Source organism: Acomys russatus, chromosome 2 (genome assembly GCF_903995435.1).
Source record: "Acomys russatus chromosome 2, mAcoRus1.1, whole genome shotgun sequence".
Lineage (NCBI taxonomy): Eukaryota > Metazoa > Chordata > Mammalia > Rodentia > Muridae > Acomys > Acomys russatus.
Genome location: NC_067138.1, coordinates 2519171 through 2533978, shown reverse-complemented (window position 1 = coordinate 2533978; position 14808 = coordinate 2519171). Strand labels below are relative to the sequence as shown.

The 14808-nt window shown below is 41.1% G+C and overlaps 1 protein-coding gene across 2 annotated transcripts in view; it reads right to left on the bottom strand.

Annotated features, from left to right (window-relative positions):
• Positions 1 to 4338: 4338 nt before the first annotated feature.
• Dcaf10 (DDB1 and CUL4 associated factor 10) overlaps positions 4339 to 14808 on the bottom strand; it is a 39161-nt gene continuing 28691 nt past the window's right edge. For both annotated transcript variants that reach the window (XM_051157588.1, XM_051157578.1), the window contains 4 exons: positions 10497 to 10699; positions 7593 to 7703; positions 5443 to 5588; positions 4339 to 4947 (listed from right to left, as the gene is read on the bottom strand). In XM_051157588.1, coding sequence (XP_051013545.1) covers positions 4579 to 4947; positions 5443 to 5588; positions 7593 to 7703; positions 10497 to 10699 — 829 coding nt within the window. In that variant the 3' untranslated portion in view covers positions 4339 to 4578. The remainder of the gene's footprint in view (positions 4948 to 5442; positions 5589 to 7592; positions 7704 to 10496; positions 10700 to 14808) is intronic.

Below are 14808 nucleotides of genomic sequence, written 5' to 3'. Positions count from 1 at the left end.
AATGAGGCAAATAATTACATAGTCGAGCGAATCATTTGCTAAGAGACATTCGTCACATTTTTTATAGCCCTTTGTGTTCTATGAAATGTTCTACATGTATCAGAGCTCATTGGGTATTTGCAATAACACATCATGGATGTAACTTCATCATGATAAAGTGGAACAGACTGAGCATGCTGTTTAAGAAGGCAGGGAGGTAGATGACCATCCCTAAGGAGACTTGCATCAAAAATAACTATACATTTAAAAATTTGGCACTTAAGAGATATGTATTTGTTATCCAAACAAAGTTCATATACACAGACTCCTTCGTGACCTTCATGAAACTGTTACTGAGTGGACTAGACCACTGGCCACTGAATAAGGATGATTGTCATCAGGAAGCTATCAAGCCTTGTCTCCTGCTTTTATGACAGCCTGTCATGGTGACACACGCCTTTAATCTCCGCATTTGGGAGGCAGAGGCAGGGGAGGGGGTGCCTCTGAGTTGGAGGCCAGCCTGGGTTACAAAGTGAGTCCCAGGACAGCCAGGGCTACACAGAAAAACCTTATCTCTAAAAATGCCAAATTAAAATAAAAGGCAAGTATAACAGATACTTATAGACACACTGTTGCGTGCTCCAATGTGACAAACAGCAATTTTCTAAGAGAGTCCGGAAGTGTTTTCCCTACTCTCACCTTTCCGAGAACACAATCTTAAAAAGTATATCATGTGACCTGGTCCTCAACACAGGAGTAGGGAATACGGCATTTATCTTTCTCTTGCATTGTTTTCTTAAAATTTTTGCTGTGCCGCCTTCTTAGGGATACAGCAGGGCTATGAGGAAAAAAGACAACATTTAAAAATAAATGTTTAACTCTCTGGCTAGCCTGGAACCTTACTATGGAGACCAGGCTGACCTCAAACGCACTGAGAATCCACCTGCCTCTGCCTTCCCAGTGCTGGGACTAAAGGTGTGCACTACACCCCCCACCAACTGTGATCACACTTTTATTTATTTATTTTTATGGTTTTTTTGTTTTTGTTTTTTTTTTTTAGACAGGGTCTCTCTGTGTAGCCTTGGCTGTCCTGAACTCGTTTTGTAGACCAGGCTGGCCTCGAACTCACAGTGATCCGCCTGCCTCTGCCTCCTTAACACTTTATTTAAAAGTAGAAGTTACTTGCTTTAGCTCTTCATTTCCTGATTGAAAATAAGCAGCTACTGTGCATTTGATACATGTATTAAGTCATTGAACACAGCATTCCCATTAATAGACTGTTCTGAAGGAAGCTTTTAGCCAGGACTTATTTACCAAGATTTACCGATAGTAATAAATTCATTATTAATTATAACGTAGTTCTGTCAATTATAATAAAAATTACTGAATAAAACAGTACAAAAGTACCAGATTTTTAGACTGTTAAAATGCGATCTTAAGGCTGGGCTGTGGTGGTGCATACCTATTTAATTCCTGCACTTGGTAGGCAAAGGCAGGTGGATATCTGTGAGTTTGAAGCCAGCCTAGTACACGAAGAAGGGGTCTCAAAAAACACACACACAAACAAGGACCTTAAAGTGGTAATATGTAATGCTCCCCAACAGTATAGGACCTTAAGGTGGTAATATGTAATGCTCCCCAATAGTATAGGTTTTCTGAGGTCCTTCAGTTCCTTGGTTAATACTGTCTGATTCTGTCTGATCCTGACTACAGCACGGAGAGGGCACAGATGCCCTGCTAAGTCTGCTGGCTCTTGTCAGTTCTCATCTGTGTGGCTTGGCTTTCACGAAACAAGGCTGACTAGTCTCACTTTTTGTACATCATGGCTGCTTGTCTGCTTAGTTTTCTGTTAGGAACGGCCCACGTGCATGCCTGAATTTACGATCTTCGGTCTCATGGAAACATAGTGTCTGAAATGTTTTTTTATGCTACGCTGAAGGAATTGAATCCAGCCTTGTAATAAAAAAAAAAATTGCATAACAAGCTCACAGATGAGCAGACCAGTGTAGCTCATCCTTTGTGAACTAAGGGGCAAAATTGTAGGGAATAAGTAGAGACTTCCTTGCAACCAAATAAACACACTTGCAAAGTTCAATCTGGATCCAGTGCCGCCACTCACTGCCACCCACTCTGAGGCTTCAGGCAAGTCACTGCCACCTTTGACATGACATGAGACTCATCCCACCTTGTAAGCCGTCTTTCTAAGGGACAGTAGTAGTAAAGCAGACACATTCTTTAATACATAGTAGGTGTTCAAAACAACAATTCAAAAACCCCTGGCTTGAGTTAAGTGATATGTGGGCATAACATCTGACAGAACTCTTTCTAAACTGATAAAATTTATGGAAGCTTCTTTTGAGTATCAATTTAATCTTTATACATAATAGTTTTTAATTGTGAAAGTTTTGATTATAATATTTTCCTCCCAAACTATTCTCTTTGGGGGAAAAACATTTTTTTTTTTCAAAGCTACAGCAAGGAAGCCTCCGATTTTCATTGTGCTTTGCTGTTTTTTCAGTGATTACAAAATTTCCAGCTTTTCCAGCATCTCTGATAAAAAGTTGTGATTTTTAAAGACTGTCCTGGAGCTGGCATTGTTCTCAGTGAGACACAAGCTCTTATAGGTGTGTGAATGGCTGTCTGATGGACACTATAAAGAACTGTTGAGTTTATTTGTGTATCTGGGTTGTTTAAATGTTTCTGTACACATTAAAATACTTATTTCCTATGGATGAAACTTTAAGCATCTACTTCTATGCCTTCCTTTTTCAGTCTAATCATCTTATTTACAATAATCCGAAGATAAAATGTCCACAATCATTTATGTTTTAAAAAGCCAGCATAATCAGTAGGAAACTGCCCTGAGCAAGGAATTAAGAGACTTGAATTAAAGCCCCAGCTTTACCACTAACTTTGTATGACCTTAGGCAAATCACGTAACATCTTTCATTTGCCCAACAATGAAATGGATATCACTTCAAGTTATTTGCCATTCTAAAATTAGTATTATTGATTTTTTATTATTACTATTAAAATACCTGAAATATTTTGTGGGAATTATGTTAAGCACCAAATGGATACAGAAATATCTACTGCAATTTCAGGTTGTGTTTTCCAACTATGAACTGGAGGCCACCTGGACACAGATTTAAGATTCTGTTTAAGCAGAGTCCTGTCCTTTCCCTGCCTAAATCTGTCTTTTAAGGTCAGACCCAGATTCCTGCACTTTTTACAAGTCCTTCAAGGGTTATACTACATCCTAATGTTACAGAGACACTGGCCTAAAGGGCGTGACCAAAGAGAACAAGGCTACTGCATGGTTTAAATTATTCCAGCTTCTATTTATCTCAACACACACAGTGCGATTCAATTTAGCAGAGACTAGAAGGACTTTTCCCATTCAAGACAGAAGCAGCCTTGCACTCACTCCTTCCTCCCAGACTTCCATAACCAGAAGACAGTAGTGCCACTCAGTCACTGACGCTCAGGTTTATGACGGCAGCTGAAGAAGACTACAGCTCCCTTCTTACTAACAGTGAGAGCTGACCTTATGACCCTGGCTGAAGGAACAAAGGCAATAAAATCCTTACTTGACTTCCCTCCCACGCCATTACATCATCTGTGCGATTCAAAAAATCACAGACAATCTAATCTCCTCACGCTATGGCCAGATACTGCGCCAACCTAATTAATAAATCTTCTGTACAACAGAAATGACCAAGCTTATTACTTTTCCTTTCCTCTCCAATGCTGCTGACAGGAACAAAATACTAAAAAAAGATTTTAAATCCATAGATGTAAAATAAATTACAAAGAAAAGTTGTAGTATTTTTCTAGAATTTCACAACGAATCTCACATAACTTTTTTTTGTTTGTTTTTTTGAGACAGGGTTTCTCTGTGTAGCCTTGGTTGTCCTGGACCCACTTCATAGACCAGACTGGCCTTGAACTCACAGTGATCCACCTGCCTCTGCCTCCCAAGTGCTGGGATTAAAGGCGTGCACCACCACGCCCGGCTAACTTATATATTTTTAACAGGAAACCTTAAAAAGATATTTTGTTGTCAGAGTATCTGACAGTTATGAGAATAATGGCATTATCTGTGCTCAATACTTGACAGCAGCTTTAAGAGCCAAATGTCTGATAAATGAAGATGAACTTTTCAACAGGTGTGCCACATCCAACTTCTGGGTTTTATTTAATACTAGTGCTATGGGTTTTCTCATCCCAACCAAAATTCCTGCCAAATGTCCACAAAATTCATACCAAAATCAAAAAAGAAGAGGCAGGGAGGAATGGTAGAAACAGGGATTGGGGAGAAAACAAGAGTCACATGCAAAATGAGCAGGAAAACCCAAGCTCAGCAGCACAGACAGGAGCACAGGAATGCTGACAGAACGATGTTCATGGTCGAAATGGAGATGCCCGGATGATGCTGGACGGCCAAGTACTCAGGTCATATTTATGTTCATTGACCCACAGTAACCAAGATCTTGACCCAAACTTAAAAGAGCTTCTAAAAAAGAAAATACTTCACCTAAATTGAAGTAATTTATAAGCCAAACACCATAAGAGTTTCTTATTTGATGTGAGTTGTGCCTAGAACTTCGGCTGATACAAAGAGACCCGCCCACTAAGGCACCCTGAGGCAATCTGGCAATGTGTTGGAGAGAACTTTGTCGTCAGGACCACATCGTTGTGAGAGTACAGAGAGCGAATCACCCTTAGGGGACTGGCTTCTTTGGGTAAACAGTCAACAAGCTCACTGCATTGTTTGTCAAATCCCAACAAGCGAATCCCGTAGCCATGTGGGGAAGAAATCATTCGTCCATCAGGGCTGAAGCAAAGTTCTTTGATGTAGCCCCTGCCTACGTTGGCTTCTTCGATGTAATGAGTCAACCGCAGGGAACAGCGAGGTGAGACAGGTCGTACTGGAGCTCCTTCTTGGAATTCATAGACACAAGTCCACTGGAGGAGGAGAAAGGAGACATACCGAGGTCAAGATCCCCAAATAGTACTGCAGAGATATTACTTCTTTCATTTTCCCTTTTTGGGGGGTAGTGGTGGTGGTGGTTTTGAGACAATGTTTCTCCATCTGGCCTCCAACTCACAGAGATCTGCCTGCCTTTGCCTCCCAAATGCTAGGATTAAAGGCTGCACCGCCATGCCTGGCTTTTTTATTTATTTTTTTATTTTTTATGTAATGGGGGCAAGAATGAAGGTAGGCATAATATGAGCTGTTGGTGGTCTTTAAGGTACTTCCCAGCTCACTACACCAAGACAGGAGGACGGAGAGACTGCAGAGACAAACCTAGAGAGGGGCAGGTACAGGGGTGAAGAGGAGGGGCCTGTGGTAATGTGCCCTGGGGCAGGAACTGAGCCTGGTCATGGGACTAAGGTTTGCACAGGACAACAGCAGTTTGTGCAGTGAGCCCTGACATGTGTGAGCGCTGCAGCATATACCTCCTGATCATCAGTGTTGCTTGAGCACCGAAGAAGGGTGGCCCAGCCTTTGGGGTGCAGCTGTAAGGATGTGATGCAGTTTCCACGATCTCTTTCACCAGGAACTTCGGGGGTTAAGACTTCAAGACTATTTCGTGGTGAAACTCCTGAGATACAAAAAAATAAAATAAAAATTTTGGATTTCTTTTTTTTTTTTTTTTTTTTGGTTTTTCGAGACAGGGTCTCTCTGTGTAGCCTTGGCCATCCTGGACTCACTTTGTAGACCAGGCTGGCCTCGAACTCACAGCGATTCGCCTGCCTCTGCCTCCCGAGTGCTGGGATTAAAGGCGTGCGCCACCACGCCTGGCTTTGGATTTCTGTTATACATCAGAACTATGATTTCTGGCAGCTGCTTCCTTGCCTTAACCCCTTAGTTTGTTCCTTACACTATACCACACATAAAAGAACATGGTTGGCCACTATAGACCCAATATGTGGTATGCAAATTTTGTAGCAGGAATAACCAGTGATTTAAGTTCTCAAAGCTGAGTGGGGCCTTTCTTGAATTGGACCTGATCTCAAAAAGCTCTTCATTTAAGAAGTGAAGCCATATACATGGAAGGAGTCTAGAAAATTAAGGTCATAATTCTCAACTCAGAGGACTTACTGGTCTATAGAGCAAAGAAGAAAATACTTGAAAGACAGGACTGCCTTTTAGAGAGAGATGAGGCTGTCCCGCCCCTGAGGACAGTTCAGATGCTGCTCTCACACTGGGGTTAATGCAGCCGTCAAAGCTGAAACACCCTAGGCTGTAATGCACTCAGCACACTAACCCACAGCTCTGGGACAGCTCACTATTCACGGTTAGTTGTTTATGCTCAAAACTGTGTGGCTGCTTGGAAGATGCACATCCCTGTCACTTTCCAGAACCACGAAACAAACAAACAAATAAAGCATATTGCTGGCCTGGGACAAGATCAAAATTCAGAATATGAAGTTTGGTTTCTGTAGAAGGCATGCCATTTTATATCACAGTGAAACTGGAAAAACCATTAGGTTGAACAACTGCAAGTTTCCATCCATACTATAAATAGATATAAAACAAGGGTGAGAGCCATCTTCTTGGTGACAGCACTAAGCCACATCATCTCCTGCAGCCTAGTTCCTAGAATACCCCTGTTGCTAATGAGAGGATGCCATAAGTGTCATATGAAAGCAGCCTAGAAAGTTAATATCAAGAGAGAAACTTTCCTAGTGGTGGTGTTCTTTTTTGAGACAGGGTCTCATGTAGCCCTGGCTGGTTTAAGAAGTCTCTTTGTAGATGAAGATGATCTTGAACTCTTTTTTTTTTTTTTTTTTTTTTTTTTTTTGGTTTTTCAAGACAGAGTTTCTCTGTGTAGCCTTGGCTGTCCTAGACTCGCTTTGTAGACCAGGCTGACCTTGAACTCACAGCGATCCACTTGCCTCTGCCTCCCAAGTGCTGGGATTAAAGGCGTGCGCCACCATGTCCAGCTGATCTTGAGCTCTTGAAACTCCTGCCTCTTCCAAGGGCTGGATTATAAATTGTGCCATTAGGCCTAGTTCTGCATGCATAAAATTTAATTTTCATAGCATCTCTGTTTGGAATCTACATTTCTTTTCTTTTTTAAAAGATGTATTTATTTATTATGTGTACAGTGTTCTGTCTGCATATACACCTGAACCAGATCTCATTATAGATGGGTTGTGAGCCACCATGTGGTTGCTGGGAGTTGAACTCAGGACCTTTGAAAGAACAGCCAGTGCTCTTAACCTCTAAACCATCTCTCCAGTCCGGAATCTACATTTCTAAAGTACAGTTCTCAACTACTTGTAGTCTTCAAATAGACCAAGTTAAGGTTGGGCCAGGTAATAAAACCAAAGCTTCCATTGTCCTGAAATTCTCTGTAGACCAGGCTGGCCTTGAACTCACAGAGATCCTCCTGCCTCTGTCTCCCAAGTGCTGGGAATAAAGGCCTGCACCACCATACCCAGGCAATGGTTGAGCTTTTTCAAATGATGACTGAAAGGGCAATATAGGGCCTCATTTCTCTTAACTCATTTCTCTTAGTTTTTAGGGATAAACCTAACCAAAAGAAAGCCATGGGATATAATCTATTGCTGTAAGGCTGTAAACCAAACTTTTAACCTACCTTCTCGTTGAGAGGCTCGTGACATGTGTTTCTCAGATGAATTAGAGTCACTGTGATGACAAGGTGAACCAGAAACTCTAGAACCAGAAGAACTTGATGAAGTGGTCAAATCTTGAAAAGAAAATTGAAAAATAAACTTAGCATAACTCTTATAGTATCTTTTAATTTTTTAAATTATCTACTTCAACTTTTAAAATACACCTAAAATGTGCTGACAAAATCTCATGTGAATTGGACTGTAACTAAGATGAAGACAAAGCAGTTCTTGGTTCTGTTTCAGGTCTATATTCTTTAAAAACCTTTCATAGGAAAGTCTCATATGATGTAAGATAAAAGGCCAAGTAAGCACACCAACATCTCTGCCTCTCTCTCATTTATAAAATAGAAGAAGAAAAAAAATTAAAGTCTGTAGGAAGTGAGTGCCAGACATGCTATGTGCTGAGCTACTTCACACCCCCCCACCTCGCCCTGCATCTCTGGCAGCTGCTGCTGTCCACAAGAGGCCTTGTTGCCTAACGTATCCAGACTGAAGAGCTTTTTGGTTTTTCAGTCAAAAATGAACAACTTAAGGGGAGTCATTCACACACCTCTAGTCCCCATTATTGGAAGGCAGAGGTAGGTAGGTAGGTCTGAGTTTGATGTGACTCTGATCTACATACTGAGTTCCCAGACACCCACGGCCACATAGAGAAACCCTGTCTCACACCTTTAAAAAAGTGGCCAACTATATCTTCTAAATCACTTTCTTATTAAGCTTAAGTTGGTTGTCAATATTTAACTTTTTTTTAAAAAGGCAATTTTGAATCTGAAAAGCATTATACTTAAATAACTATTAGACTTCATAGGTTTGTAAAAGTTAAAAATTTCAAATTAAAAATTTACTACAATTATACCTGTATTTTCCCAAAGGATTTTTAAAAACAAATAAATGCTGGCTGGTGGTGCGGAATACCTTTAATCCCAGCACTCTGGAGGCAGAAGCAAAAAGATCTCTGAGTTCTAGGCCAACCTGGTCTACAGAGTGAGCTCCAGGACAGCCAGGGCTATTCAGAGAAACCCTGTCTCAAGGGAGTAAAAAACAAACAAACCCCAAAACCAAACCAATAGCTATTCATTTATTGTGTGTGCCACAGCATGAGTGGGGAGGTTACAGGTGTGGGAAGTTGGCTCTCTCAACCCTGTGGGATGAACAAAGATGGAACTCAGATTGTCAGACTTGGTGGTAAGTGCCTTAATCTACTGAGCCATCACTTCGGGACCAAAAGGAATTTTCAGCAGTCTGTGCACACAGGAGAAAGAATCTAGCCATTTGAAGTTGTTTAACAAAATGTCTTTTTTTTCACTTTGGGATCTTGTTTTTGTTTTCTTTGTTTTGTTTTGGAGATACAGTTTCTGTGTGTAGCCTTGGCTGTCCTGGACTCACTTTATAGACCAGGCTGGCCTCAAACTTACAGAGATCTGCCTGCCTCTGCCTCCCAGAGTACTGGGATTACAAGGGTGCATGACCATACCTAGCTGGGATCTTGTTTATAAACAATATTATGTTTCCAGGCCAGTCTTTTCATTTCCAGATGTAGATGTAATATGAAGCCTATCAGATAATATTGATATAACATTTACGTTTTTGTGAGCCTCAACTTCATTTACGTTTAATGAGAACAGCAGTGAAAGTAGAATAAGCTCTGGTAATAGGATGCTCCAAAATGGCACCAGCTTCTGAGTGGACAACGAAAGTGTAGGACAGACTACAAACTCAGATCCGTTTTTTTTTTGTTTTTTTTGTTTTTTTTTCTTTTGGTTTTTCGAGACAGGTTCCTCTGTGTAGCCTTGGCTGGTCCTGGACTCACTTTGTAGACCAGCCTGGCCTTGAAATCACAGTAATTTGCCTGCCTCAGCCTCCCAGATGCTGGGATCATAGGTATATGCAAGCATGCCCAGGCAAACCTAGAACTCTTGAAATGACTATAATGTAACATCCTAAAACAGGTATCACCCTGAGCCACCACTAAATTTGAGCCAGTTAGTGTAAATCTTTGGTTAGTGTAAATCTTTTTTATTCTTTACTTTTTATTTTTACAGTCCAGGTCCTTTATTTGTGTACATTGGGCCATGAATTCATATGGAGTGGGCTCCAGCAGCTCAGGCTCCTTCCCATCAGCCCTCACAAAGTCTGCTGCTCTGGGTGGTGCAGGCTGGCGCTTCAGCAGAACCCAGGTGCCCTTCTCCTTGGCTTCCTTCGTCTTCTGGCTGCTCTCCTGCCCGTGCTCAGGAAGCTGTCCTGCTCTTAGAGTGCCTGATGTGCTCACTGTGCACGTTGATTCTCTGGCGAGAATCTTGCCCTTAGCCTGCTTGTTCACAATGATGCTCACAGCATGCTGGGTGACGTCGTAGACTCTTCCAGGTTTGCCATGGCAACACTTATGGGGCGTTCCTTTTTGAACAGTGCCCATTCCCTTGATGTCCACGATAGCACCCTCTTTGTAGATTCACATGTATGTGGCCATGTTTCCTAAAAGGCCTAAAGAACACACGGCGAGCGCCCCTCCTCTTTCCTTTTGTGTTTGTCATTTTGGCGAGTTACGGGAAGATGGCTGCCGTGGCCAAAAGGTAATGTAAATCTTAGAGGGATTTTAGAGCCAAAAGTCTTTCTAGAGGCACAAATTTACATTGTCAGAGGTACATGCAGGTCATCACACGCCCTTGGGGAACTAGGAGTCAGCTTTCTGAAGAATGGCTTCCTTTCTCTTTGCCTGCTAGCATACTTAAAACAGGAACACATGCCACCTCTGTAAAATACTAATTTATAAAAAAAAAAAGCAAAAAACCCCTAATTTTTAAATTATTATCTTATATAGCTTTGTGGCTCAGATTCTTCAGAACTTTTTAATAAGAAGAAAATCTTACCTGAACTTGAAGTAGTTCTTCTTGCTCTCAAAATAGGATAGCTCCCTACTTCTAAAGACTTCGTTAAATCCAAATCGTGCAAAATCAGCAAGTATCCAGAAGATGTTGAGATCAGCATTTTGGAACAATCTGGTGTTAATCTCATTCGCATGAGAAAGCGTGTATGAAAGAACTTCTTATGTGGACAGCCATCTTCTGTACACCTGCAGAAGAAATCAGACCGACAAACCTAGTGTTACCACAAATGCAATGATTTCCAGCACCAGCCAAAACACTTTAAAGCAGAACTGAGAGCTACACACACACACACTTTTTTTTTTCTTTTCTTTTCTTTTTTTTTTTTTTGGCTTTTCAAGACAGGGTTTCTCTGTGTAGCCTTGGCTGTCCTGGACTCACTTTGTAGACCAGGCTGGCCTCGAACTCACAGCAATCCGCCTGCCTCTGCCTCCCAAGTGCTGGGATTAAAGGCGTGCGCCACCACGCCCAGCTACACACACATTTTAAGCTGCATTACTTACTACCCCCTTTTAACCCCCAACGTTCTTTTCAGATTTTTTTCTGAGTATATCCTTAACAATTTTTAAGTAAAATTTTACTAAAGTGGACTCTCTCTTACGCCTGTCATTCTTTTGAGAAAGGTTTCAGAATATACAACTTAAGGATGACAGTGGTTCTCTATGAATGGTGAGGAAACTATTCCATTGCTGCTATTTGTAAGTCTGCCAGCCTGTTACTTACATGTTTGTCCTCCACTTCCTCTGGCTGATCTTTTTGTCTTTAAAATCCTACAATTTCACTATGACACATAAGAAGTTAGATTTGTATTGGTCTTCATGGAGATTCATAAGCTTTTCTGAGATAATGTTTATATTATTCAAATAGTCTGGAAATTTTAGTCATTATCAATAGTGCCTCTCACCCACTTCCTCTCTTCTTTTGTAGGTCTAGACGTCTGAAACGTTCACATTTGATGTCTCCTACTCTCTGTTTTGTTGGTGGTGGTTTTGGTTTCTCTGTATAACAGTCCTGGCTGTCTTAGATTTGCTTAGTACACCAGGCTGGCTTCAAACTCACTAAGATCTGCCTGCCTCTGCCTCCCAAGTGCTGGGATTAAAGGTGTGTGCCACCATGCCTGGCTCTCAAACTGTATTTTCATCTTCCTATTTGCCCATTTCTGTATGTTGTGTTCTCAGTGACTTTTCAATTATAAGCCCATTTGTCTAATCTACTGCTTTAACTGTGCCTACTCGATCATTTGATCTGTCCTATATAAGTTTCCATATTTTCATTTGTGGTACCCCAGCACCTCTTGCAAGCTAGGCATGTACTCTACCAATAAGCCACAACCGCAGCTGTTTTCTTTCTTTCTTAATTATATTTGGTTCTTCTTCAAGACCTGTCTGCCTAATCTCTTTGATAATTTTCATTTTTAAAAATTTCCTTTTTTGATTATTGTAAAAATCATGAACCATAAAATACCCACAGAAAAATATATAAACTTTTTTTTTAACTCAGAAAAATGATGTAGGGATAGGCACACGTGTGAGGGATACCCTGAAGGAGCTGGCTCTTCTCTTACCATACAGTAGGGAGGAGCACACGTGTGAGGGATACCCTGAAGGAGCTGGCTCTTCTCCTTTTACCATACAGGTCCCAGGGACTAAACTCAGGCTGCAGTCTTGGTGCACAAAGCAGATTTAGAATTTTAAAATGAAGGGCTGTGACTTGTTACTTAGAGGTTGAACAATATTAGTCCATTAAAAGGCCTCTCTACTGTATTTTATTTTTGCTTCAAGCATTCAAATCTCATATTTAATATGTGTAACTAGTTGCTATGTTTTATTCTTCCTATGCTGTCTCTACCCCCCAAACTTCCTATTTGGTTCCTCTATTAGAAGTTTTTCTAGCCGGGAGTAGTGGTGGCACACGCCTTTAGTCCGAGGACTGGGGAGGCAGAGGCAGGCAGATCGCTGTGAGTTCAAGGACAGCCTGGTCTACAAAGTGAGTCCAGGACAGACCTGTCTCGAAAAAAAAAAAAAAAAAAAAAAGTTGTTCTTAGTCGTCTGATGGTTACTGCATACTTGCTTGGTATAAGAGCAGGGATTCAAGCTGACTGGGAACCCAGAGTACAAGATAGAGGAAGCCATTTCTGAAGAAGTTTTTAGTGCTAATATCTTAGGGGGCAACAACTGAGAGAAGCTGAAAATGTCAGAATTCAACATTGAGTGTGCATTGCCACTCAGGCACCTTGGTTTTGGCAAGGCAATGGAACCTCCAACTGTTTCTGACATCCTTCAGTATGGCAAAATTTTCTATACTGCCCTCTTTACAGAAACAGAAGCTTCTGGTAACATGATCCACTGCCCATTGGAAGGGGTAAATGGTAGAGCTATCAGCTCATAAATATTTCTCATTCAAATCTCTATTTTAGGTACCTATTTTTTACAGGGTACCAGAATTGTCAATTCCTATAGTTTTTGAGGGTAAAAAAACCAAAGGGTAAACCAACCAAAGTTTTAAACTTTTCCCTCTGCAACTTAGGAGTTAGGTTGTTTTTTGTTTTTAATACTTCATTTAATTTTATGTGCATTGGTGTGATATCAGATCCCTTTGGAACTGGAGTTACAGACAGGTGTGAGCTGCCATGTGGATGCAGGGAATTGAACCCTGGTCCTTCGGAAAAACAGACAGTGCTCTTAACCACTGAGCCATCTCTCCAGCCCCAGGTTTCTGTTTGTTTTTAAAATTACTTTTATTTACATGCATGTGTGTACGACGCAGGTGCTGTAGTTACAGATGGCTGGTGCAGGAAACTGAACTCAGGTCCTCTGGGAACAGTAAAATGTACCCTTAAACTCTGAACATCTCTCCAGCTTCAGGAATTAGCTTTCTTGAACTTAAAAAAAAAAAAAGATTTATTTATTTTACAGTGTTCTGTCTGCCTGTATGCATGCCTGCCAGAAGAGGGCACCAGATCTCATTATAAATGGTTATGAGCACCATGTGGTTGCTGGGAATGGGACTCAGGACCTCCGGAAGAGCAGCCAGTGCTCTTAACCTCTGAGCCATCTCTCCAGCCTTCTTGAACTTCTTGAATGAAACTGCCTAAACAGAGTTGCTAAATCAGTTGCCATTCATCTACCTGCTTCTCAGCTTCTAAAACTCTGTCATGTTCCTTCTCCTGATTGATTTTCTATCTTTCTAAATTTATGTCTGATCTCCTGTGCCTGCCCCACTTTGGTTTTTGAGATAGAGTCTCACTTTGTAGCCTTGACTGACCTGGAATTTCTTATGTAGACCAAGTTGGAATTGAATTTACTGAGATTCTATTGCTTCTGAGATTATTGTAGTTTTTAAGTCTTCTTTTCTATGGATTTTTACTTTAATCTATAAAGACTTAAATTTAGGTTCGCAACTGCCATAAAGGTTATCAATTTTCTGTTAAATTATTTACTTTAGCTACATGTGGAGAGACTAACTTGGTCTACATAGTGAATTCCAGGCCAGTCTCAGCTACTCAGCAAAATCTCATGTCAAGATATATGTAGAGCCGGGCATGGTGGCGCACGCCTTTAATCCCAGCACTCAGGAGGCAGAGGCAGGCGGATTGCTATGAGTTCAAGGCCAGCCTGGTCTACAAATTGAGTCCAGGACAGCTAAGGCTACACAGAGAGACCTTGTCTTGAACCGCCCCCCTCCCCCAAAAAAGATATGTAACAATTTGAGTGTGGTAGAACATGCCTGTAATTACAGCTCTTGGAAGAGTAAGGCTGGAGGATCAGGACTTCAAGGTCACCCTCAGTCACCTCATTAGTTGGGGCCACTGTGAGCTGTATGAGACCATCTCAAAAATAAAACTCCAACCATCAAACAAATAAATCAACTAAAACTATATATATTTACACATATACATTTTATTTCAAAACTACTGTTGTGTGCCTATACTCCGTTGACAGGAAGACAGCAAGCTCAAAGGTAAGCTGGCTACAAAGTTAGATCTGTCTCAAAATAAAAAAAGAAAAAGCCTTTCAACTATTTGTAAGGATATACTCACAACAGAATTAGAACATGATTGTACATTATTTTACACCTAGTAACCTTTTTTGGCTTTTGGAGACAGGGCTTCTCTGTGTAGCCTGGCTGTCTTAGACTCACTTTGAGGAACAGGCTGGGCTTGAACTCAAAGAGATCCACCTGCCTCTGACTCCCCGAATGCTGGGATTACAGGTGTACGCCACCATGCCTGGCCCCTTTAGATATTTTTAACTGAGTAAAACACTGTGTATAAAACTGTTTATGAAAAGTGTGTATA